The following is a 27,912-nucleotide window of genomic DNA, read 5'->3' as shown; positions in this document are numbered from 1 at the left end:
AATTATTTCCAATCACTTGAAATTAAGTAACATAAACTTTACTTACAACTTAATTTACTTTAAACAAAGTTTTGAAACAACTTATGTAAAAAGATAATCTGTGATCTTTTTAATACCCATATGCTTTCAAAAACCAGAACTGAGAATATAACTATGGTGTTTTTTTATTTTAGTTACAAGAAAACTTACAATTAACTTCATAAGCAAGTTTACTTGCTTGTTACTTGCTCATTTATTCAAGGAACCTCTTATTAAAGTAGAAAAACACTGTAAGAGCATGTCTAGGATGAAGTTATAGCAAACATACTACTTTTAAATTTATAAATTAAAAAAATAAAAAAGTAAGATATGAGTATATTATGGTCACAACTGACATACACTTTTAAGTGTCAGGACCTACATACAAATATTGCCCTGAAAGCCATGACTACACAATTTCCTACACTACCTTTCACTGTAGAGTATCATTGCAAGAATCAAGAGAAATAAAAATACACCTTGACAGAAAGGAAACGGAAAATACAACATACCAAAACTTACCTTAGATGCAGCAAAATCAGTTCTAAAAGTGAAGCTCATAAAAATAAATGCCTACCTCAAGAAATAAAAATCTCAAATACACAACCTAACTTTATACCTTAAGGAACTAGAAAAAGAAAAAGCCCGAAGTTAGTAGAAGGAAGAAAATAAAAAAATCTGAATGGAAATAGACTAAAAACAAATAGAAAAAAAAAAAATCAATAAACTAAGAGCTGGTTCTTTATAAAACTGACACTTAGCTAGACCGAAGGAAAAGAGAGACTCAAAGTCAGAAATGAGAGATGTTACAACTGATACCACAGAAATACAAAGAACCACAGAAGTTTAGCATGAACAATTTTACACCAACAAATCACACAACCTAGAATAAATACATTCTCAGAAAGATACAACCTATCAAGACTGAATCAGGAGGAAGTAGAAAATGTGAAAAGATAGATTACTAGTAAGGAGATTTAATGCATAATCAAAAAATCCCCAACGAAGTCAAGGACTAGATGGCTTTACTGGTGAATTATAACATTCAAAGAATTAATACCAATCCTTCCTTCTCAAAGTCCTCCAAATAGTAGACAGGAAGGAAACTCTTCCACACTTTTTTTGTGAGGTCAGCATCACCCTGATGCCAAAACCAGATCACACCACAAGAAAACATTACAGGCTATTATCCCTGATGAACATAAATGCAAAACTCAACAAAATACTAGCGAACTGAATTCAGTAATACATTAAAAGGATCACACACCATGACCAAGTGAGATTTATTCCAGAGATACAAGGATGGCTCAACATTGGCAAATCAGTCAACGTGGTATATACAACAGTAACAAATGAAAGAAAAAATCATGGATATCTAATAGCAGAAAAAGCATTTGAGAAAATTTAACATCTACTTATGATTTAAAACCTCACAATAAAGTGGGCAAAGAGAGAACATACCTCAACTTAATAACGGTTATACATGACGAGCTCACAGCTGACATCATAATCAACTGTGAAAAGCCCAGTTCTTCCTCTAAAATCAGGAAGAAGACAAGGATGCCCACTCTCACCACTTGTATTCAACATAGTACTGGAAGTCCTATAGTAATTAGGTAAGAAAAATAAATAAAAGGCATCCAAATTGGAAAAGAAGTAAAACTGTCACTTTTTGCAGATGACATTATATACAGAAAACCCTAAGGACTACATCAAAAAAAGTTAGAAATAATAAGCAAATTCAGCAGTCACAGGATACAAAATCAGTATACACAAAAATCTGTAGTGTTTCTATACACTAACAATCCCATTTAGTATCAAAAAAGAATAAAGTATCTAGGAATAAACGTAACCAAGGAGGTGAAAGACCTGTACAGTGAAAACTGTAACACACCGATTAAAGAAATTGAAGACAGAAATAAATGGAAAGATATTCCATGCTCATGGTTTGGAAGAATATTGTTAAAATGTCAATACTATCCAAAAGCAGTCTATAGATACAATTCAATTCTTATCAAAATTCCAATGGCATTTTTACAGAAACAGAATAATCCTACAATTTGTATATAACCACAACAGACCCTGAACAGCCAAAGCAATCTTGAAAAAGAACAAAGCTGGAGGTAACATACTCCCTGATTTTGAACTATATTACAAAGCTAGAGTAATCAAAACAGTATTTTTTTCAATATAAAAACATACACAGATCAATGGAACTATTGAGAACCCAGAAATAAACTCATGCATACATGGTCAATTAATTTATGACAGAGGAGTCAAGAACATATGATGGGGAAAGGACAGTTTCTTTAATAAATGAAGTGGGTAAACTGAACAGCCAAATGCAAAAGAATGAAACTGGACCATTATATAATATCATACACAAAAATTAACTAAAAATGGATTAAAGACTTAAATGTAAGACCTGCAACCATGAAACTACTATAAGAACACAGGTGGTACTCTACCTGACATTGGTTTTGATGTTTTGGATTTGTCACCAAAAGCAAAAATGAACAAGTGGGACTATATCAAACTAAAGAGCTTCTGCACAGCAAAGGAAACCATCAACAAAACGAAAAGGCAACCTACTGAATGGGAAAACATATTTGTACATCATATATCTGATAAGGAAGGGGTTAATATCTAAAGTTTATAAGGAACTCATACAACTCAATTAAAAAAAAAAAGCAATCAAACAATAGGCAGAGGACCTGAATAGACAATTTCCACAGAAGACATAGCCAACAGGTACATGAAAAGATGCTCAACACTAATGCATTATCAAAACTACAGTGAGATATCACTGCCTGTTAGAATGACTGTTATTAAAGACAAGAAATAACAAGTATTAGTAAGAATGTGGAGAAAGGGCACACTTGCACACTGTTGGTTGGATTGTAAATTGGTGCAGACACTACAAAAAACAGTATGGAGCATTCTCCTTCTGAATATTTATCTGAAAAAACCAAAGACACTAATTTAAAAGATATCTGGACTCCCAAGTTCACTGCAGCATTATTTACAACAACCAAGACATAGAAACAACCTGTGTCCACTAATGGGTAAATGGAGAGAGAAACTGTGGTATATACATACAACGGAATTACTATTCAGCCATATAAAGGGAGGAAATCCTACCATTTGCAACATGGATGGATCTTGAGGTCATTATGCTAAGTGAACTTAAGTCAGACAGAGAAATACAAATACCATATGATCTCATTTATATATGGAATCTTAAATATCCTAGCTCACAGATACAAAGAAAAGATTTGTGCTTGTGGGAGGCAGAGGGTGGGAGAGGTAAATGAAATGGGTGAATTTTTAATTTTATAAGAGAAAAAAATGAATGAAAATATTAGTGGGGGAAATAGGTGTGTGGACACTGTCCTAAGTAACAAGACAAATTTCAAACTACCATATACACTTAAATTCTGATTAAAGGTATAAGACAGGTTCTTAAAATTAGGGATAGAGATAGCTATAAATTGAATTATACATTAAAAATTTCTGTATAGCAAAAATACTATGAACATAAAGCTAAAAGACAAGCTTATAAGTAAAAAGATATCTGAAATGCAGATAACCTATAAAAATCAGAACTCTATATATGAGAACAACAGAAACAAACCATGAGCAACCCAACAAAAAGGGGCACACAGATAGAAAATTATTACATATTGTTATTAATAAAAGTATTTAAAGTAATTAATTCAAATAAATATATAATAAACATGAGCTCTTCTGAATACCTAAAGTAAGGATGTCAGTAGAAACAGATTAGCATAGAACATTTTTATCTTACCAATGATCTTTTTAAGCGCATCTAATTCTTCTTGTTGCTTGTGATATGAGCTTTGCTGAAGCTTGGTTTGTAATAAATCTGCCTCCTCAGTTTTCATCTCCCACTGCTGTTTCAGTTGGCGATACCTGAGAAAAAAGAGTTTATAATAAATGACGACAGTTTTTCTGATGGTTGACACATACACTTAAACAGGCTCTTCCCTGAAACAAACTCAGATATAAACAATGTAAGATGCTACTGGTTACAAGACTCTCTTAATGACTCTCACATTTCTGAGGCATCAATTAAACTCAAGTCTGATTTGGCCACTGAAGGTAAACAATTCTAAATGACTAAGACCAACAGTAACTATCCACAGAAATATTAATTTTAAAAAACACTAATATCCTTTGAATAAATAGGTTTCCTTAAAAATAATCCCTTCTGCTGATCCTTGTCAAAAAGAGAAACTCCACAACAGCTAACCACCACAAAAATAAACAATACATAACAATTATATACAATTTCAAAAATTTGGTTATTAATCCCCATTTCCAAATGTTTAAAAAAAATAATGTTCCCCACACTTTGTAAAGAGACCGATAGTTTAAAATGGAACAATACCGAACAAACATTTGCAGTGCACTTTTCTTGCAAATCCTGTAATTCTCCCCAAGTCCTGGCCTCTTGAAGTTGTTTCTTTGGAAGGTATTTTGCTAATTCAGCTTCAGTGAAATTTTAAATTACAGTAAATTCATAAGGATGCTTGTTACTAGAAATTCATGTTTGAGGAAAAAGGAAGCAACTTATAAAACATAAATACTCCCTTAAGTATTCTTGTCTGAGACTGCTTGACAGTAATTAAAAACATAATTTTAACTTAGTCTCTATTTTCCTATTCATTTAAAAATATAGAGTATAGAAATCTGAAAAAAGATATAAGCTATTTTCCTGATGTGGTGTATTAAAGAATTTAGTTGACCCTTTCACTCTCATTTTTCAAGATCTATTTCCTTTTCCTCAACCTCAGTACCACAATTAGTTTACGGGACAATTCTGCAGAATTAATAATCCAGTACGGCTCAACAAATTAACAGTTCCAAGCTAAGTAGGACTCCAAACTCACTGCCTTGACAGAGCTTCCACATAACAGACAAATCCTTCTGCATCTTTCTCACAGGAAAAGTTCATTTACTTTATGGTTAACTTATGTTAACGAAGGTAAAAGGCAGGCTTACCATGCATATAATGTTTAAAAGTGGGCATTTTAATGTAATTTTTATCTTGGAATGAACAGTTTGACCGATTTTAACTATCTTTTCCATATATACTGTGTCCCAAAAAATGTCTTGGAACCATTCTAAGCTTTCGTAGTTTTAGAAGATGAATGCCAAAAACTTACCCTCAAAAAAATTATTTCAAAGTTTTTGATTTTTTTTTTTAAAATCTTTACTCAAAATTGTGAATTCTGAACAAAGTGTTTGATTTTGATTTAATCTCAGTTCCCATTTGCCATCTTGAGGGACTAGAAAAAATTACAATTAAACTCTCAAATGATGTACTTTGTAAGTTTGTGGCATTTATACTCCTGAAGCTTTTAAAGCAAGTAAGGACTCTTCTGGATAACCATGTGATGAGTTCTCTCATTCAGGTGTTTATTCAACAGTTGTCTTCTCAGTGAGGCTTTTCCTGACCACCCCAACTAAAATTTTAAAGCCTCTTTCCCTGGAGACTTCCTATCTCCTTTCCTATTTTAGTTTTTTCTTCTTAGAACTTAGCATTATCTAACATGGTTTACCAAATTAACTTTTTATATTGTCTGTTTCCCCAAATACATGTATGAAAACAAGATGATGGAAGAGATTTATCTGTCTGGTTCACTGCTGTCTGTATTCCCAGCTCCTAGAAGGGAACTTGGCAAAAAGGAGGCACTCAATAGTGAATAATGTTAAATGACAAAAAAAAAAACCAAAAAAAAAAAACAGGTTACATTAAATAGAATGATCCCAGTTAAAAAAAAAAGCATACACAAATTTTGTGTCATACACAAACAGAAGTAATGTTTAAAAGAACACATACATACCTATATCCACACCCACACAAAAACACTAAGTAAACACTAATTTTAGTAGTGACTTTTGACATGTACTTGTTTAACTCCTCCACAGGCAACCTAATGATGTTCAACATCTACAGGACAACCACAATGCTGCAAAACTTGGTGTAGATACCCGATCAATGCTATAATATGTTACATAATTTCAAATCAAAGACTCAATTATCCTCTGGTGTCAACCTCCAGAGTATCTATGGGTCTACCCACTAATCCCAGCAGAATGTTAACAGGGTCTATCTCAGCAGAAAAAGGGGGATATTCGGCTGATTTCTCTTCCTTCTTTTTAATTAGCTTTCCCTAATTTCTTAAAGACATTATTTTTATTTAAAAAAAACCTGATAAACAAGTTAGCAACTCACAATTGATTCAAATAAAATCAAGGACATTATGAAAAAAGCCATAAATATTTCTTTAAACAAAACTGTTTTTTTCTACCATGCAAATCTTTGATGAAAAAATTTTTTAAATACAGCTTCATCCAACCAAAGTCTTACTTTTCAGCAGTGTTTTTAAGACCTGCTAACTCCTCTTCTAGAGCCTGTAGCTCATTCTCCTTGATTCTCAGCTCATCTTGAACATCTTTGAGTTCTTGAAACTTGGTTAAAATAGAAGCTGCCTGGGATCGAGCACCTGACAGAGGCAAATGGAACATTAAGTTACCACATATTTAGTAAACAAAGTTTTCTAAGAGAATTATACTTGAAAAGACTCATGAAGCTACAGAACTCATTTCATCATATGAATCTTAGGATATACATACTTGATAACAGATACTTCTAAATAGATGCAGTGGGTTATGTTTTCAAAACAATCACTGCCTCTGCCTACTGGGCCCATCCCTACCAGGCCCGTTTTCCTCCCTACTAATATCAGGCTTAGCCATGTGATTTCGTTTGGCCAATGAAACAGGGAATGTGCCTCTTCTGAAAGTAAACTTTAAGAGGCAGCACATAATTCACCATTTGTTTTCCCTTTCCCGTAAGAAAAGTATGTTCAAAAAAAGGACTTATTTCTCAGTCTGTCTGGGTCCCATAATGAGAATAACATGAAACAGAGACAAGTGACCTGCAGTTAATGTACCGTAATTGTGGAATAAACTCATAAGCCACTGAGAGCTGGGAACTGTTATGTGGTCTAAACTCTTGATCTAGCGGAGTAAACTGGTTTCACCGTACATGTACCATGTCTGGCAGTAGGTGTTAACAGGCTGAGGTGTTATGTTGGCAAGAAAACTCTAGGCTTCATGGGAGTATGTGAAGGTCAATCAGCAATGCTATTATGAACACTCTGTTTATATGATACGGGGTTACATATTTGCCATCTCTTAAACAGGAATTTCAAGAATATCCAAATCAATGGAATCTAAAATGTTTCTTCTATTTTAGATATTTAAAAATATTTGTGCTCTGTATCTTCCAACTGCAGATACTAGTCATATTATACTATACACTTAGTAGAGTATACTGGGGAATTTGATACTTGATCATGGAATTCATTGTATTAGCTACTGTTTCCTTGGCCTAGGAAGAAATTAAGACACTTGATAATCTCAGGAGGCATCCAAATCTTGTGGTTTGGTTAAAAGCACATACTCTGAAATCAGACTATCTGAGTTCAAATTCTGAGCTTTGCCACTTACCAGCAAATTACTTACCCATTCTGTACCTCAGTCTATACAACTGTATACTGGAGATGATAGTAATGTCTACCTCATAGTTGCTATAAGGATTAAATAAGTTAATTATTCAAAGCCCTTAGAATAGGGCTTTATACAATGATAGAAATGTTCTATATCTGCATTGTCCAATTACCCATTAAGCATTTGCGGTTACTGAGCCCTTGAAATATGACTAGTGCAGTTAAGGAAATTATTTTTAATTTTATTTAACTTTATCTTAATTAAATGTAAAGAGCCACATGTGGCTTGTAGCTACTGTCTTGGACAGTACAGTCTTACAACACTGCCCAGTACACAGTAAGTACTATTCAGTGTTTGTTACTTATTACAGTCACTTGACACAGATCTGAAACCTCAGTGTAGCAAATATCAAAACAAGAAGAATACTATCATCATCTAAAGAATTCCTTAAGGCACCATCTCAAGGGTAGATTTAATTTTGTATTTTACTTTTGACAGGAGCAGAGGCACATACACAAATTAGAAGTCAACATGTTTCCTGAAGGAGAAGTGGGTAGTGAAACTACAAATGTACTGAATAAAAAGACTTCATTTTCCAGTGACTAGAGTATCTTGATAGGGAAAAAAAGAGAAAATAAACAGGAATAGATTTACTTAAGATGAATAAAAAAGCTATAGTACTGATTACTAGACTATGAGATCCTTGAGGGCTGTAACATTGTATAATTTCTCAATTAATATTAAGTATTTGTCAAATAGTAGGTATTCAAAACAAAACTCAATCCTGAGGTTAGGAATAAAATACTAGATTAAGACATTCCAATCCCAGTATTTTCTGTTTAAAAAAAAGCCCCCATTTTATTTAACACACAATATCGTAAGAACAAAATAATATAAAACCTACCTCCACTCAATGTCCCATGAGGATCAAATACTTCACCTCCTAGAGTTACAGTTCTGGTCATTATCCTTTTATCAAAAGCTACTTTTTTTGCATTATCCATATTGTCACAAACTAACGTTGTTCCAAAGACAAATTCCATTGCTTTCTGAAGTTCTGGTTTGTATTCAACCAAGGAAAGAGCCACATGAACATTATTAGGGCCAACCTGTGGGAAAACAGATTTCATTATACATAATACTCCTTTCCTTTCAAATATTATTTTATAAAACAGTAAGAACTGCTATAATAGAAACTTAAAAAATACATGCCCAGCTTTTGAACTTTCTAAAGTACTATGGAAAATGTAATAGTTTTAGAAAAAAAAATCTCAAGTTTAAACATTGAAAAATGTTTAGCTAGAGTACCAGTCATAATGAGAGTTTCAATCAAGCAGAAGCTACTACCAAATTTCTAAATCCAAAATGGCCTATTTGAACACCCTGTTTTAATTAAAGTACAGCAACTGCTGGATCAACACAATTACATAAAATGTTTTATTTCAATTATTAATTTGGTTTTTCTAAAGTTAATTCTTTTTCATTCAAATTAAGCATGCTGGGGCAGCCACCTGCCAGTTATGGAAATAAAAACACCATAATTGAGAGAGTAAAAAAAGAATTTAAAAAATCCCTCAGTCCTTTATTTTGACCCAACCGTCTTTTTTCAACCTTTGTTTATAATGTCGATCTCTGCTCATACTTTTACAACAACTCGGCATCCTTTATAGAGCTTAACAGCAGGAGAAATCACAATGAAGGCAGCTCCATGTAACCTACATTCAGCAGTGTCCTCTGACATAGCTGTTACCATTAAATGGGTCTGGCTGAGGGATCTTGGTGGAAGTATTTTTGTTGTTACTTATAGCCCAATTCAATTTACTTCTAACACTGGGACTTGACCTAAGGTTGAAATAACTTTCAAAGCTTTGTAGACTCTAGGATGAGTTTTCAAAGGAAGTACTGGCCAAAAATACCACTTTCAATTACTCTGTATTCATCTTCTTTCTCCTGATAGTATACATATCTATACTACTGTATTTTGAAACAATTTCCATTGAAGGCTCCTCAATTTCAACAAATATACTGAATATCCATGTAATACATTAATTATACATGCATTTCTACATTTCATAGACTGTCTTTTCAACTCATATACTCAGAATGCCTGCTCAATAACTGATATCTTTGTGTTATGACTGACTTCAAGTTTTTACCAAATATTATACAATCATAATAGCCTTTTAAAAGTATTTCCTTACACTGGTTTGTTTACTACTAACCACATCACTTTAGATCCACCTCAGCAGCTGACTGGGTATCCTGGCTACCTGCTTTGTAGTTCATAGGTTGGAATGCAGTCTAGAAGAACCTGAACAGAGAAGCATCTTTCCAAGACTGATTGATACCTTCCGCAACAGCTGTCGCTATGGGCAGTTTAAGTGTGCCTGCCATGAAAAAAAACTGAAGAACTCTGGTATTTATCAGCTCTGTAATTCTAACTATGGAGAAATCAGAAATTTAATATTTACTACCCCTGATAGTCATGTGACTTGACTTTAGGTTTAAAGATGTTCTAATAGTACACCTTTAAAATATCATAGAGAATTTTAGTCTTCCAACATTTCTATGCTCTTCCTATCTAATTTCACAACAGCCAACTTTGTTTTTTTTGGTATCTTAACTTTTTAAAGCACGGTAACATAATAAAATTTTGTGGTTTGACATATGATTGGAATCCCAGTTTACTTCAAAGGACAAAGTTAATGTCTTGTAATTTTAAAAAAAGTAAGATGCAGACAAAATACATAAGGAAGACTTACAAGATTCTGAGCAACCCTCAGAGTTTCTGGAGCAATACATCTGGCTGAAATTTTATTGAGTGGAATGATAGTGTATCGACGCTTCAATTCCCCCTTTTCTAGTAGCTTTTTTCCAGTAACCTAAGACATTGTGCATTAGAAATAAGAAAACAAAATATTAATAACAGAAAACATTCAAATGGAAAGACTACAAGTTTAGGAATCCATAATCAAATTGTTGAGTGCCTACTATTCTGAATAATCAAAACTCTGAGACTGATAATATGCATTCTAGGCTCTTGAGTTAGCGTTAAGACTTCCTCTGGAATACAGTTAATCAAATATAGTCAATAACATAATAAAAAAAGTCATTCATGCTATAGTTTTACACTGTAAAGGTATAAGCAACCTTAGGAGAAGCTTAAAACATCAAGAAAGTACCCAGTTCTTCTAGGAGTACACAATTTTTCAAGCTAAACAACAACTATAGGTCTTCTTTAATTAAAGTCAATTTACCTCTGTGTCTACTACGACATTGTAGAGTCGGTCCCCAGCCACCAATTCTAAAGCTGTGGTTGCAGAAGTATCTTTCACACTGATCAGTGAAGCTACAAGTCCTTTCACACAATTTCTGTTCCAGTTCTTCTCTGGATCCCTAAAACAGAAAAGTGGACAAAAATTAACCTTAGATAAGCAAATAGAAAAGGTTGTACTTTACTTGTCTCTTTCTGACAATACATTAGATTAAAATACAAGATTCATATAGTTTTAACAGAATACAAATTTTAAAATGTTCAGATGACTAGCCAGCTACAGGCTGGTTTTCTCACAAATTAAAGGTTTGTGGCAACCCTGCAGTGTCACCTGATGGTTAGCATTTTTTAGTAATAAAGCCTTTTCAAATTAAGGTATGCATGTTATTTTTTACACATTATTCTACTGCAAACTAATAAACTACTGTTTTATAATCAACCAAAATATCTTTCAGTATACACTACATTTTTAATGTAACAAAAATAACTTTGATGTTCTAATCTTTGTAATACATATATTACTATAAGTATTCCACCAAAAAATACAGTAAAACAAATTGTAAAATGTTAATATAGCTGTTTAACATTAATGATAATAACCTTAAAGGAACTTTTGGACTGAGATTAAATTCCCCTCATTTTGGTCTTAATTTAAGATTAAGTGGCATCAGTAGCCTTTAAATTTCAGAAGAATTTCCTCTGCCTACAAATCTCAAACATTTCAATAAACGTTTAAGGAAAAAATACCAATTAAGGAAAAGCAGCTTATAATAATTTTCACACAAAAATATATCTTAGTTATTACTATATTAAGATTCAAGGTTTAACTCTCTTACCTGTAGGCAAATCGAAGATTGGGAAATCTGGCCAAGAGAGCTTCGTATGTTTCTTTCAATCTACTGATATCACGAGACAGCTGCCTACGCTTTTCCAGGAGGCTTTCCTCCTTGTTTTCTAAACAGTAAGTCATAAGTAAATTGAAACCAGTTTTAAAAACTCAAATATTACACTGTTTTATGGAAAATATTACTAACCCCTACCCTCAAAGCATTTCTGTAAACAAAATATAAATTTCTGGTGGGTAATTAAAGCATGCTTAACATTCAAATTTCTATCAAGTGTCAGGTGAACATTATTTCCAACACATAACACCATGTTCATTCCAAGAAACAACATATGAATTGTATACCTACTAACATAGAAACATACAAATAACATTTCTGAGTTGTCAAGTGGCACTTCAGAGTGACTGAAACAGGAAATTCTTAGTACTGAGTTTTCAAAAATTCAAAGCGCTGTTTTATACTCAGATATTTTTGTGACTATATTTACATACATATCCTATCCTAATACCACCTAGTATTAATGGGGTAAAAATTTTTCCTACTTGCTACTTCCTTTAAGTTAGTTTCTATCAATAATCACTACTTCTAATGATTTAACATCATGTCTTTAAAGGCAAACCTTCATAATTTAGCTTTTTCTTTTCGGCTTCAAGTTTTTCTTTAAGTTTCTTCACAGCTTCTAATGCTTCTTGATCCTTCCTGTAGCCACTATCCATCTTCTTAACTTCAGTTTGCTTAGTCTTTAATTCTTGTTGGGCATGTTTCAACTTCATCTGAGCCTGTAATAGAAAAATGTAACAGACTATATGAGGCAGATAGTGTTAGTGATAAAACAGCCACGGATTCCAATTGGTTTAAGAGACACCATGACTGGGACATTGTGCTGTACACCAGAAACTGACACACTGTAACTGACTACTAAAAATTTAGAAAAAAAGAGACATCAACCTTGAAAATATTAACTGCTTGGTCACTTGGATTAATATCTCAACAGATCAACTATTTCCCAATACTGTCTCCTCAAAAAAAATCTCAATAAAAACTTATAAAAAGTATATGCTTAAATCATTAAATAACTTGCAATTCATGTCCATCTTTTTACTATTTATAAAATATGACATTAGTGAGTTCAAAAATTATATCAAAGAATAACTGCCATTAGCTGGTTAAATAAAAAACAAAATAGAAAGCTAGAAATCACTTCCTTCCCTTCTTTTCTACTTAGATATGCGTATTTGTATTTATGTATATTTGTGAGTTTTATCTGACTATGAAACTGTATTAAGCAGTGAGAATAAACTTATACAGGAAAGGGAAGCAAAATTGACAGAAAAATTTAAATGCTAGAAGTCTGATATTTAAATGCAGTTTATATAATTGAGCACCTTTCTTTAAAACCATGAACTAGTATTCTAAGATCTTACATGAGTGTATCCTTTAAAACTGAATGTTGGGCTTTTCCCAATATAAAGTAAGTTAACAAAGAAATTGGGAGGACTTTAACATTTTTTTGCTATTGATTTCTTACAATTTATTTGTGACTATCCATCTTTAAATGAAAAAGTTGCAAATGTGTAACAGAAAATCTTGACTAGGATTAATAGACACACACATTTGGATATATTTTTAAAAACAAGTCCTCTATTAAAAAATGAATAAAAGAATGTGTGTGTGTATATATATATATTTTTTTCTTTCTGCCATCAACTCTTGTGTTCACAGGAGTTCTGTGCTGCACATCTAAATAAATTTGAAAACCATTACAATAGACAGAAAAGCCTTTGAAGATTATGAAATCAGAGTAGGGAAACCAAAGACTGGAATGGAGGTAAATGGGAGATAGAGATACTTACAAGGAGGATGTTGCAAAGTTTCAGAAACAAAGTTTTAAGAACTAGGTGTGGTGGGAATAGAAACGGAGAGGACATTTTTGTTTTCCTGTTAAAGCTTACAACTTCAACTTTATAATGTCAATACAACAGCAAAAAGATGGAAATAAACTGACTAACCTCAAGTATTCCATACAGTGTTGAAAACAGAAGAGAGCATTTATTGCACTTAAGATTTCAATTAACCTATAAAGGTACTTTATGTTTTATAGCATCTTTAACACCATCAGTAGGTAGCAATCAACATATTTGAATTTCGTTGTTTTAGGTACTAAACAGTAATCAAGTTCCTTGATATTGATCTGATTACTTTCAACATTTTACAACAACTGCCAAAGCATAATATGAAAGAGCTTCTCAGGAAAAAGAAAAACAAAATGCCATCACAAAGTGCTCTATGTCTGTATTTACCTGTTTGGCTTCTGTCTGAGCTTTACTTATGTCATTTTTACAGGCCATCATCTGACCAGCCAGAGTTGCTTCTGCTCCGTCTTCGTTGCTGGACAGGCCGGCGGAGACAGCATTGAAGTGCTGCTGTGCAGCAGCCAGAGCCTCGGCATCTTTATTACTTGCTTCTTGAAGGGCATTCAGCCCATCTGTTATCTTTTTAACCTCTTTTTCCTTTGCCGCTAAAGTTTTAGAATCCTTTAGGAAGAGTTTCAGATTGGAAAGTATTATGTTTTAGAAAACCGTCCATTTTCTTATACCCTTATATGTCATCAAATTTCATAGCAAGTTGAAGTAAGCATGGTAATTTAACCATCATAACTTTAAACACTGTAGTCCCATTTTGAAATTCAGTCTTTCTCAATTTTTAGGATAAATATATCTCTTATCCTAATAGAAATACTTCCATTTCATATGTTGTAGTCAAATCTGGGACATACGAGCTAAAACAGCATTGAAATTTAAACCACTTGCAAAAACTAAAAATCAGTTCCTCTAAATCTCTAAAATTGAAAAAATAGACTTACTACCCCAAACTTAAAAGTAGAGATTTTAGGACTAAGAGCATGTATATGAAAATATTTTTATAAACTATTGAAAGTTCATAAAATTTTAATATTAAAATAATCACAGACGCAGCATTACTAATACTTAACACATTTTAGGTTCCAGTAACCAGGTAACAAACTATGCAAAATACCAGCACTGGGAAAAGAAAAAAAATCTAGTTGTATTATTTACATGAAAACGATCAGAAATTTTGGCCCACATAATTCATGATTCATCGGATGTTTATCAGATACATACCCAGGTACCAGGCATTGTCCTAGACATTAAAGACACAAGCTCCCAAGGGAGCCTATATTTCTAGGATGAAAAACATAATAAACAAATATATAAAGCAAGGTAAAGGGATGAAAAAGAATGGGACTACTGTTTTAAGAATGAGGGAAGAGCTTTTTGTGATGATGTGAAACCTAAATGAAACAAAAGGAGTGACCATGCTAACACTAGGGGGACAGTATACTTGGCAAGCTCTGAGGAATATGCTTGGGTGTTGGAGGAACTGTGGTTGGAGCACAGTGAGCAAGTGAAGGAGCCAGGAGTCATATTATGTAGGGTCTACAGACCATGGGAAAGACTTTGAATTTAACTATACACATTATTTTTTTTTTTTGAAACCACTGAAGGATTTTAAGCACAAGAGTGATGTAATCCAACTTCAGCTTCTGTAAAGAACAGACTGTAGAGCAACAAGAGTAAAAGCAGGACAATTAATGAGGACACTCCCAGAGTATCCCTCCTGGGAGGTGATGGCTTGAACCAGGTTAGCAGTGAAGGAAGGATAAAAAGTGGTTGTATTCTGGATATACCCAAAGTCAATGGAATCTGTTGATGAATTAGATACTACAGGGTTTGGGGGAAAAGGGAAAATCCAGGAGGACTCTAGGATTTCGGGAGTGAACAACTAGGTTAACAGTAGTATCATTTACTTACATGAGGAAAACTCAGGCAGGTTTGGGTAGGTGGGGAAAATTTTAGGAGTTCTATTTGAGATATATTACATTTTAGGCTTTTTGTAAGTCATCCATGTAAAAATGTCAATTACATAACTGAACAAGTGAGTCTAGAATTCAAAGGAGTAAAGGCTAATTACTGATTTGAAAGGCACCAACATATAGATGGTATTCAGGGCTACAGGGCTAGACAGGATCACCTAAGAAATGAGTGTATAAATTGGCACCTCAAATCTATTATTCTCCAACTATTGATAACCATATTTCAAATTGTCAAAGACAAAAACCTAGAATTATCCTTCAATCTTTTACTTCATATTCAAAAACCAATCTACTGGGTCTATCTGTTGGACCTATCCTTAAAATACACATAAAAGTCCCACAACTTCTCTACTATACCCACTTCTACTGCATTTATCCAAAGGCTGCTTCTTCCCTTTATCATTAGTTTATCCTCGAAACAGCAAGAATAGTCCTATTAAAACATTAAAATGTCACTCTTCTGTTCAGCCAACTCCAGAGGCTCCCCATGTCACTCAGAATACAGATCAAAGTCCTTCATACATTTTGCAAACCACATGTGATACCATCCCCCCATCACCTTTCTGCATTCCTACTACTTAGTGATCATCAGCCACGTTGATCTCCAAGCTTTTCCAATGCCTTAAGCACTTGGGGCAATTGCTGTTCTTCTGCGTGGAACATCTTTCCCTACAGCCTGCCAATTTATCTACATGGTTCTTGAACCTCCTTTGGGTCTTTAATGAAATACTGCCCTCCCAATTAGACCTTCGATGTCTACCCAATTTAAAATCCCAAACTGCAACCCTCTCCACTGCTTTATTTGGTTCTCCACATCAGTAATCACTATATAACATGCTATATATTTCACTTATTTATTTCCTTTATCATCACTTTCCTCACTGGAATGAAGATGCATAAAGGCATTTTGTCCATTATCATTTTATCCATTGTTACAACCTAGCCCAAGTTATATCAAGGGTAGTTGTTGTGATCCATAGCAGATAAATATTAACAGGATGAATCTCCATACTGTTTTCCATAATGGCTGCACCAAACTACATTCCCACCAACAGTGTATGAACCAGCAATTCCATTCCTGGGCATATATCTGGACACCCCAATGTTCACTGCAGCACTATAGCTGCCAAGACATGGAAACAACCTAAATGTCCATTGACAGATGAATGGATAAAGAAAGTGTTGTATATTTCTACAATGGAATACTACTTAGCCATAAAAAAGAATAAAATAATACCATTTGCAGTAACATGGATGGAACTAGAGATCATCATTCTAAGTGAAGTAAGCCAGAAAGAGAAAGAAAAATACCATATATCATTCATATGTGGAATCTAAACAAAGAAAAGAAAAGGACACTAATGAACTTATCTACAAAACAGAAACAGACTCACAGACATAGGAAACAATCTTACAGTTACCAGGGCAAAGGGGGTGGGAAGGGATAAATTTGGGAGTTTGAGATTTGCAAATGTTAGCCACCATATATAAAAATAGATAAAAACAAAAAACAATTTAAACACAATTTCTTCTGTATAGCACAGGGAACTATATTCAGTATCTTGTAGTAACCTTTAATGAAAAAGAATATGAAAACTAATATATGCACATATATGCATGACTGGGACATTATGCTGTACACCAGAAATCGACATATTGTAACTGTCTATACTTCAATTAAGAAAACATTAACAGGATGCATAAATGTATACACTGGAATTAAATTAAGCTTTTTATTTGCTTACCTCAACCATATTTTTTTCTAGCTCTTTGCGTTTATTCTCTTCACTCTCCAGATTTTTCTTCTTGAGATCAAAGGCACTCTGAGATTTAGTATTGACTCGCTGAGCTTCTGCAAGAGCATCTTCTAAAGATCGAAGTACACCTCCAATTTCCTATAATCAAATGCACTCAATTCAATCAGTATACTTAAAATACATTCACGTCAAATTTTTTTGGAAAACTTCTATATAAATCATTTACTTTTTATAAGCTATTTTATTGTCAAAGTTTAAGATTAACAAATCAATACAGAAAATGCCCTAGTTACTGTACATAATTTTTTTTCAGTATATCATCTATTCTTACAAATATGTCTGACCTTATCTTTTCTTTTTTCCAACTCTTCTATTTCATGACTAAGTGCTTTTATTTTCTTATCATTCTCACATAATTCTTCTTGAAGCTTAACAATTTTATCCTGCATTTCTTTTAACTCCTCAGCTGAGCGTTCTTTGGTATCTTCAGCCAGCAAAAACTGATAAGCAATATATAAACGACTCAAATGTTCTATTTCTCTCATTACTTTTTGATACTCCAAGTAGGAAGATCTTTCCTGAAAGAGAAATCACCAATAAAGCATAACTCAAAATTCATAAACGAAGTTGGAAAAAATCAAAATATAGCAACGTGGATACAATTTTCCATTACAAGATATATATTGGATTTTCTCTTAGATTGAGTAAATATGGATTATAAATTTTAGGAAACTTTTATAACAGAATTTTGGCTTTTTAGACAGTGTTCTACCATCTCCAGTGAATCGTATACGACTGTTTGTTTTCATATATAATCAGGCAGTTGAGTTTAACAAAGAAATGCACACATAAGGTTCATAGACGGGGGATGGATAGCAAGAAGTCTAGATAAATACAACCTACACACCACAAATGATACACTACTAAATGTATTTTGTAGTAGTATTACCAAGATGCCTACCCAACATTCATTCATGTAACTATTTGCTCACATATTACTAAACTTGATTTCCATAAGAACCTGCTGCAGCAGAGAAAGTAGACAATTAAAATCACTAATTTGCAGATGAAGAAACAAATTCAGTGATTCAATGACCTCTCAATGCTCTCAGACTTAGAATTTGGCAAAATCTGGAATGACACCTAGGTTTAAACTGGTATTTCAGTGTTTTCTACTAAATAATACGTACAAAGGGGGTACCTTCAAGCTCATCTTTAAATTTTTCAGTTTTTCCAACAACATCTATGCTACTTATATGGATTCAGAAGATAGCCTGAGAAGCATCAAATTTTAATGAGCATTTAATAAGTTCCTAAACACAATTTAAAAACAATGTGCTATAAATGCATTCTTTCACTGAAACTTTATGATACCAAAAGCTACAAAGATTATACAGAAAACACAGCCATGTGTTTTAACACCTTCCACTTACCAATTGCCTTGACAGCAGTAATAGTAGTGATAGCCCCTCTTATCCTAGAAGTTATTCACTCTACCAAGAAAGGTTACTAAGAGTGTCGTATTTTTAGGAAATACTGTTCTGCTCAAGTCTAACTATCCCAGAAAATTCAGACTTACTTTTCGACAAAGAATTAAAATCTGGAATATCATCTTCTGAGACTATGAGAGCAACCTCCAAAACCATGATGACTGAACAGACATGAAGTACATGTCCTCTATAAGCAGAAGGCTGAGTATGGACTACAAACTCTTTAACTCTCATCTCATTCCAGAAAAAAATTCCCGAGAAGTGGTACACAGTTCATCCCTACATGTAAGATCTTGGATACGTCACCAATTTTGAAGAGACATTCTAGCTGGTTGTCCTCACATTACAGTATATACCTCTTTTAATTTTTGAATAGTTGGAGTAATTTCTTCTTCAAGTATCTGGAAAATAAAGGAAAATCATACTTTTCAGTATGTGAAGTACCATTAAAGAGATCTGAAAGAGGGAAGAAGGATAGAAGACTAAGGAGAGGAACTGTCGGGGGGAAATTTCCCTTTCTACAGCAGAGAAACTCTAAATGCAAAATTACTCTCTTCTCTAAAAATGTTTTATATAAATCTAATTACCGTCTTTATCTCTTTCAGCTTAGCCTCCTTTTTTTCTATAGTCTTCTGGGCAGCTATCTTTTTGTATTCATACATCCTGGTTCCAGCTGCTTCTTCTATCATGGACAAAATCTGGAAAGATGATTGTTATTAATGTTTTAAAAATCCAATACAATGCATCTCAGTGGAACTTACATTAAGGTTATTATTTAAGGCCTTAATCTCACTACGCATCTTAACAAAATTATGGACCATAAAAGTTAAGTATATAAAAATGTACAAATTAGACATAACCCTAACATTCAAGACACATCTCTGGACTTCACTCCAATTCTAAATCACTGATGTTCCAGAGTACATCTCTTTTAGAACTGAAGCTAGTAATTCTTTCCTCCTCTTTTCCTTCAAATACAAGCCTTGAAAAAAAAAATAAATAAAGGCTAACAACATTCAGCTTTCATTTTATAAATTTATACTTAAAACTGTTCCCAGTGAGACTTCAGCCATTTTGTTCCTACAAGGATGAGCCTTGGCATCTCACCTGCGTCATGTGCTTTAAAAACTTGGTCAAGTAACTTAATTTTCTCTGTCTGCAGAGTACTGATAGTATCCCACAGCATTGTTGAGAAGTAAACAAAATAATTCACGTGAGAAGCACTTTGAAAAAGGCAAACATTAATCAATTATAATTTTATAAGAAGGACACTTTTACCAGCACTCCTTTTTCAGAAGCTTCTGAAATTCACCATCAATCCCTGTCTCAAGAGGATTATTCCTCTGAAAACCATTTTGATTTCTATGTATTTGGCAGGTTTCAAATTGGAAGTTTTCCCTTAAGATGCTATCTAAAGAAAATAAGCATGACCTACGGTCAAACTGCACTAGTATTATCAGTCATCAGTCTTCTTAGTTCTTCTTCACAGAAAAAAATAACCAGAAGAGCCTTTGCTCTTGTACAAAACATTCCTTCCTTCATACCAACTCTTCTCCAGGGTGCTCCAAAAGAAAATTAAGTCTTAACGCCCTAAGCATTCCATTGTATGTAATGAATCAATTTCACTCAAATCTTTTTCTGTGGGGTTTAACTCTGACATGGAACACCAGTTGAGAAGGCTACTTTATACTGTTAAAATTTCTGTTAATACTGTATTAGGCACCTAAAACTCTTAGAAGAAAATGTAAGTGGTAACCTCCTTGATATCAGTCTTGGTGATAATTTATTTGGATGATACCAAAAGCAGAGGCACCAAAACCAACAACAACAAAAAAAAGTGGGACTATATCAAACTAGAAAGCTTCTGCACAACAAAGGAAACCATCAACAAAATGAAAAGGCAACCTACTGAATGGGAGAAAATATTTGTAAGTCATATATATAAGGAGTTAATAACCAAATACACAAAGAACTCAGCACAATTCAATGGAAAAAATTACAATTAAAAAAAATGGGCAGAGGATGTGGATAGACATCTTTTCAAAGAAGACATACAAATGGGCAAAACGTACAGGAAAATATGTTCAACATCACTAATCATTAGGGAAATACAAATCAAAACCACAATGAGGTATCACCTGTCAGAATGACTTATCAAAAGGACAAAAAGTAACAAGTGTTGGTGAGGGTGTGGAGGAAAGGGAACCCGTGTGCACTGTTGGTGGGACTGTAAGTTGGTACAGTCACTATGGGAAACAGCATGGAGGCTCCTCAGAAAATTAAAAATAGAACTAACATATGATCCAGCAATTCCACTTCTGGGTATTTATCTGAAGGAATCAAAGACACTAATTTGAAAGGATAATCTGCACCACAATGTTCACTGCAGCATTATTTACAACAGCCAAGACACAGAAACAACCTAAGTGTCCACTGAAGGATGAATGGATAAAGGATATGTGATATTTACACATATAAACAAATTAAATGTTTAACCATTAAAAAAAAGGAAATCTTGCCATTTGTGACAACATGGATAGGACTCAAGGGCATTATGGGAAGTGAAGTCAGAGAAAGACAAACACAGTATAATCTCACTTATATGTGGAATCTTTAAACAAAAAAGCTGAACTCATAGAGAACAGACTGGCGGTTTCCAGTGGTGGGGGATGGGTGGTGGGCAAAACGGGTGCACACAGTCAAAAGGTACAAACTTACACTTATAAAATTAAAGGTCCTGGGTAGGTAAGGATTATTGACTTCAATTTATGAATGAAGAAACTAAGGCTCAGAGGGCTATGTTTCATAATTTTTAAAAAATTGGGGCACAGTGTTAAATATTAAAAAACAAAACTATTTTCTTTATTAATCAATCTTAAATAAATGTTTCTTAGAATTTTAATAATGAAAGAAATAATGTTAAAAAACTGGTTACCTAGAAGATTAAGACAGTATCTGTAATTATTATTTTTACTGTCCTTAAAGAGTACTCTTACCTCTGGAGGTTTCATATTCAACACTTTTGTAATTCGGCCCTGAAAATAAAATGGCAAACTTAGTATAATAATAACAAATTACAGAAAGAGTAACCTCAAGGCATACATGTTTATCTGCACCAAAGCTGTTGTATCCTAATATACCAATCTTTTGGGAGTTATTTCTTCAACCTACATGAAAAGACGTTTCTTTTATTAGATTTGAGACTAAAGTCAGCTTTTAATTCTAGAATTGTGCTATCCACTTTCTCGTGTGATACAAATTACATAAGTTATTAAATGATACAAAGTTAACTCAGACCACATTGCTGAGACAGTTAATATTAATGATGTAGAAGTCTCCAATTCTAAAATGGGTAAGTATATAAATGTTAGCCTAATTACTGAATATTTCTTGATTTTTTTGAATGATATCCTTCCAAGATAAGTCAAAGAAAATTGCTTCTAGGCATTCTTCAAAATTCAAATGTATACAACATATTAGAAGACATAAGTACAAATAACTCACCTACATTTCTTAAGAGGTGCCCAAACACTAGCACAGTAGTAAATAAAAAATCCATATAGAAGCACTTCTGCTATAAGTTAAAAAATAAAAGATGTCAAAACTATCAAGAAAGATAATATAAAGACCACAACAAAATACCTGCATGATGAGAAAGTGAGGGTTGTTAACATTAAGGCCAACAGAACAGAAGAGATCCTGTACTCTGGTATTGTTTGCATTTACTCCATTGATTAAATATTTATTTCTGCCACCAATAACCACCTTAAAAAAAAGAATTTTAAAAGATATAAATGAACACACACATCTTGAGTTAAGATGATAAATCCCCAAATACATTATCTTTTATTTGTTTGTTCTGTCTAACTAATGGTAAACAAAACCAATCCAGAATAAGTAACAGAGGAAGTGTGACATGGTCAAAAAGAGTATGACACTGAGTCAGGACAAATGGCTTCTAATGCAGGGACTTTTGCTAACCAGTTATGTAACCAAGCACAAGACTCCTAATCTCTCTAGCACTGGACTAGGTCTCTAAGATCCCTTGTAGCTTCACACTTCCAAGTGTGTATACAATACATTTTCCATCCCTGGTCACCCTCTTCCTCCACTTTTTTAGCTTCCAAAAGAAAAGAAGTCAGATACTAAAAACCAAAGACAAATCGTTTGTTATCAATCTTTGTCAAGACTCTAAATGGGATTAATAAAAGACATGACTTGTGAATATCTGAAAGGAAAAGTATAATCATAGAATTTCAGCATGGGTTTAATAAGAACAACTTTTACCAGCCACCAAAACTGTTCATACTCTATTACAGACTTGCATTGTCATTTTTTGGGTATGATTGTCTCAATCTATGGTATTTTGTGGTCCTTAATGGCAAGATCTATTTCTCATTCCTCTTTCTATCTGTATTTCCAAGTGCATTCCAGAATGCCCAGCATGGAGGAATAACCCTCCAAGAGTTCAGACGATACTACAGAGCTACAGTAATCAAAACAGCATGGTATTGGCATAAAAACAGACATGGGTCAATGGAACAGAACAGAGAGCCCAGAAATAAATCCATAGACCCACGGTCAATTAATCTTCCACAAAGGAGGCAAGAATATACAATGGAGAAAAAAGACAGTCTCTTCAGCAAGTGGTGTTGGGAAAACTGGACAGCAGGATGTAAATCAATGAAGTCAGAACATTCCCTCACTCCATACACAAAAATAAACTCAAAAATGGCTTTAACACTTAAATATAGGACAAGACACAATAAATTTCCTAGAAGAAAACATAGGCAAAACATTCTGACATAAATCTTAGCAATGTTCTCCTAGAGTGTCTACCCAGGCAATAAAAATAAGAGCAAAAATAAACAAATGGGACCTAATTCCACTTACAAGGTTTTGCACAGCAAAGGAAACCATAAGCGTAACAAAAAGACAACCTACGGAATGGGAGAAAATATTTGCAAATGATGCAACTGACAAAGGCTTCATTTCCAGAATATATAAACAGCTCATACAACTTAGTAACAAAAAACAAACCCAATCCAAAAATTGGCAGAGGACCTAAACGAGCAATTCTCCAAAGACATACAAATGGCCAATAGGCACATGAAAAAAGTTCAATAACACTAATCATCAGAGAAATGCAAATCAAAACTACAGTGAGGTGTCACTTCACACCAGTCAGAACGGCCATCATTCAAAAATCTATGCTGGAGAGGATGTGGAGAAAAGGGAACTCTCCTACACTGCTGGTGGGAATGTAGTTTGGTGCAGCCATTATGGAAAGCAGTATGGAAATTCCTCAAAAAACTAAAAATAGACCTACCATATGACCCAGCAATCCCACTTCTGGGTATATACCTGGAGGGAACTCTAATTCGAAAAGATACATGCACCCCAATGTTCATAACAGCACTATTTACAATAGCCAAGACATGGAAACAACCTAAATGTCCATCAACTGATAACTGGATAAAGAAATTGTGATATATTTATATAATGGGATACAACTCAGCCATAAAAAAGAATAAAGTAATGTCATTTGCAGTAACATGGATGGACCTGGAGATGGTTATTCTAAGTGAAGTAAGCCAGAAAGAGAAAGAAAAATACCACATGATATCACTCATATGTGGAACCTAAAAAAAGAAAAGAGGACAGTAATGAACTCATCTATAAAACAGAAATAGACTCACAGACATAGTAAGTAATTTTATAGTTACCAGGGAAAGGGGGTGGGAAGGGATAAATTTTGGAGTTTGAGATTTGCAAATATTAGCCACTATATAAAAATGATTTAAAAAAAAACAAGTTTCTTTTGTATAGCACAGGGAACTATTTTCAGTATCTTGTAATAATCTTTAATGAAAAAATATGAAAATGAATATATGTATAAACATGCATGACTGGGACATTATGCTGTACACCAGAAACTGACACACTGTAATTGACTACTTCAATAAAAAATAAATGAATTAAAAAAAGTTAGTCTTAAAAATAAAAAAAAAGAATGCTCAGCATACAAGCACTTAATATTAAATATCAATTCATTTATTCCTCTGACAAGATTATTACCCATAAGTAATTTGAGAAAATCTTTATAAAAAAACTCTGATGAAGATACAGGTGTATGGATTATATGAGGACAGGAATTTGAGGGATTAGTAAAAGACTTACTGAAAATCCTTAAAAGGTGATTATTTGACAGATGCTTAACGACAGAGAACAGGATTCTGTCCCAATCTAATCAATTCCCCCCACTCCTTTTTTTTTCCAATCAGAGGCTTTCATTAAAATAGAGGGAAGTCTATAAGGTACATAATGGTAAGCTGGAGAGTGACTGGGAATTAACAGAACTTTTAAAAATAAAACTTTGACAATCAAAACATAACACTGAGTATAATAAGAAAAAAGATTTAAAGGGACAAATGTAAGGTCCTCTACTGCTTTTAAAAGCCTGCTTAGATACAGAAATGGCAGTACATGGCTAATTAATAACACGTGAAAAAAATTTACAGTGATTTTAAGTAAATCAGACATAAATTCATAATGTACCGTGAATTCTCCAACATCATATTGGGAAAAATAGAAGCAGAGTACCTAAAATGAAAGAAATAACAATTTCTGCCTAATCCTGTCCTAGCCAGACCAACTCTAGTATGTGCAATTTGAGATGTCACGGATTAAAATAATAAATAAATTTAAAAACTGGAGCAAATTTGTATTCAGTATCATGAGACAAGTGAAAGAACTACAACTCAATGTCAACTGGAAGAGCTAGAGAGACTTGGGTTAGAAAACCGACTTACAGAACATTTAAACATTGAATTATGGAATAAACTAACTTGTTCTTGGTGCTCTCAAGTAAACTAGGATTAATGTATAAAACATGAAGACAACACTTTGACTCAATTTACAGGAATAACCTTCTAATTAGAACTTTCCAAAAACAGAACGGGTTACCTCAGAAGACAGCAAGATCCCAGGTACTACAGGTGTTCAAACAGGCAGCGAAGACTCAAGTGTGGTTCAAGATTTAAGCATGGTTGAGTGTTTGTACTCATGGATTTCAGATCCCTTTCAATCCTCTTGGTAAATGGTGGAATTTACATAATCAAAATTTTAACATAAGGAAGATATTCTTAAGGAATCTAGTCTGTATTTGATGGATCAATTTTGTTCATAAACTTTCTCTCTCCAGCAGTCATATTGCCAAAAAAACCCGCAAGTTTTCAGGTAACCAAGTATTTAGTAGCCACTCACCTGCCTTGTTACTGTAATTTCATCATGAACCTCAAATCCTAAAGGACTTTGCTTTTTGTCAGAATTATCAAAGGTGATTGATACTGAGGCTTTGGTAATTCCAGCCTGCCCATTTTTGTAAACTAAATCTTGTAAATTAGAAGCCCGAACCTAAAATAAAAGAAAATGTTATCAGTTATAAAACCCCATATGGCACAAAATATCACCAAAAATGGGTTTCCTGCTGTTGGAAAACCACCCATGTAGTATCCGTTTAGCAGCCAAGGACAGGCAGTAGCATTCATAGAGAAGAAAGCAAACCAAAGGGGCAATGACCTGAAATGGGCACCTTTCTCCCTTGGGCTTTTTCAACTCTGAACTGAATTGTTGTCTACTTATTTCTCAACAAAAGTTCACTTGAAAGACTGAAGGAAAACAATGTCTAAGAATTTCACTATTCATCCAATCCCATTAGTAGATTTTGAAAAGGCTTCATAATTGGTGGGAGGCGGGGAATACAACTCTGGAATGAGAATGCCTGAGTTTCAGTGTTGCTCCAAACATCTTAAAGAGGATGAACCTTAGGCAATGCCTCTAAGTTTCTATTTTCTCACTTAAAATATGGAGCAATAATACCCACCTTTAACGAACTGTGGTAAGGTATATAATATTTCACATAAAAATGCAAATGAAGAGAATATTGGCAACAGTCTCCAAATTCAGAGGATTCCCCTGAGGTTCCTCAAACTTCAATTCACATAAATCAGAAAGTTTACACTTTACCTGAGACAGGTTGGAGATGCCCAGCAAAAAGCAGATGGAGTCCAATATGTTGGATTTCCCACTACCATTTAAACCAGTGATAGCATTGAAGAGGGGGTCAAAACCATTTACTTCAGTCCTCTGAGCATAGGACTTGAATCCCTCAAGAATGATCGACTTAATGTGCATTTTCACTAGTGACTTGGACGGGTAAACCTCTGCTAGAAATCAAACTGGCCACAAAGCAGTTCTGTACAAAGCAGAAATAAAAACACGTAAGTGGGATGTAAAATCGGAGAAATAAATGTGAAAGACTAAAACCTAAGGACGACAGCTCAACAAAAATGAAACAGCCACTGACCAAGCTACTTCCTTTCAAGTAAAGTTATCTTTCCCTAAACTAAAAATACACTAGAGTTAGTGTCTACCTGGAAGTTAATTACACCATTAATTCAACCTGGAAGTCAACCACTTACTTTCTCAGGCCTACCTTCCACCGTTATCATACTCAAGATAATACAGACTACATTTCACATCTCATTCCCTTTGCCCATAATGCTCTTCTCCGCGACACGGGGATACCTCACTCTCCTTTACAACTCCCACGTCTTCGCTCAAACGTCACCTAACCGGGGTCCTTCCTGACTTCCCTACATAAAAGAGCACCTCTACCTATCCCCTAACTCTGCTTTTTCCTTCACTGCACTTAAAGCTGCCACAAAGCAGTACTTATTTATTCGTCTACCCAACCTATCATGTAATGAATGTCCCGTAGCATCTTCGCCTACGTCCACGGCTGTATGCTGGAACAGTGCCTGACTCCAGGGCGCGGGGCTGGGAGGTGCCTAGTAAATACTTATAAAGAGATTAAACCCTAGACAAATAGACAAAAGCCACCTGCTTTCACTCAAGCTTACTCCCTCGCTTCATTAGCTCTTTCTGTCAACACTTTCTCACCTTGTTCCAAGGCTGGGTAGGAACGAGCCATTCTGCCAGGAACCCCTTAGGACTAATTTTAGTCTGCGGTTCTTTTTTTTGCTACTCGGGCCCCCAGCCCCCACGGCCCCCATCTCCCGCCAGGAAT

The 27,912-nt window shown here is 34.0% G+C and overlaps 1 protein-coding gene and 1 pseudogene across 1 annotated transcript in view; one reads left to right on the top strand and one right to left on the bottom strand.

Moving 5' to 3' along the window:
* Window positions 1-27,912, bottom strand: part of SMC2 (structural maintenance of chromosomes 2) — a 45,583-nt gene that overhangs the window by 17,485 nt on the left and 186 nt on the right. The window contains exons 2-17 of the mRNA XM_010978688.3: window positions 26,850-27,078; window positions 26,088-26,237; window positions 22,464-22,586; window positions 21,818-21,856; window positions 19,409-19,519; window positions 19,178-19,222; window positions 17,676-17,909; window positions 17,320-17,469; window positions 13,980-14,213; window positions 12,299-12,458; window positions 11,671-11,788; window positions 10,818-10,956; window positions 10,323-10,442; window positions 8,465-8,669; window positions 6,416-6,551; window positions 3,827-3,951 (exon numbers count right to left, since the gene is read on the bottom strand). Coding sequence (XP_010976990.3) covers window positions 3,827-3,951; window positions 6,416-6,551; window positions 8,465-8,669; window positions 10,323-10,442; window positions 10,818-10,956; window positions 11,671-11,788; window positions 12,299-12,458; window positions 13,980-14,213; window positions 17,320-17,469; window positions 17,676-17,909; window positions 19,178-19,222; window positions 19,409-19,519; window positions 21,818-21,856; window positions 22,464-22,586; window positions 26,088-26,237; window positions 26,850-27,017 — 2,257 coding nt within the window. The 5' untranslated portion in view covers window positions 27,018-27,078. The remainder of the gene's footprint in view (window positions 1-3,826; window positions 3,952-6,415; window positions 6,552-8,464; window positions 8,670-10,322; window positions 10,443-10,817; window positions 10,957-11,670; window positions 11,789-12,298; window positions 12,459-13,979; window positions 14,214-17,319; window positions 17,470-17,675; window positions 17,910-19,177; window positions 19,223-19,408; window positions 19,520-21,817; window positions 21,857-22,463; window positions 22,587-26,087; window positions 26,238-26,849; window positions 27,079-27,912) is intronic.
* LOC105087944 (glycine dehydrogenase (decarboxylating), mitochondrial-like) overlaps window positions 27,593-27,912 on the top strand; it is an 88,994-nt pseudogene continuing 88,674 nt past the window's right edge.

This window comes from Camelus dromedarius, chromosome 10, assembly GCF_036321535.1.
Source record: "Camelus dromedarius isolate mCamDro1 chromosome 10, mCamDro1.pat, whole genome shotgun sequence".
NCBI classification, from domain to species: domain Eukaryota; kingdom Metazoa; phylum Chordata; class Mammalia; order Artiodactyla; family Camelidae; genus Camelus; species Camelus dromedarius.
Note: the sequence above shows the minus strand (reverse complement) of the source record. Positions and strands in the feature narration are given on the sequence as shown.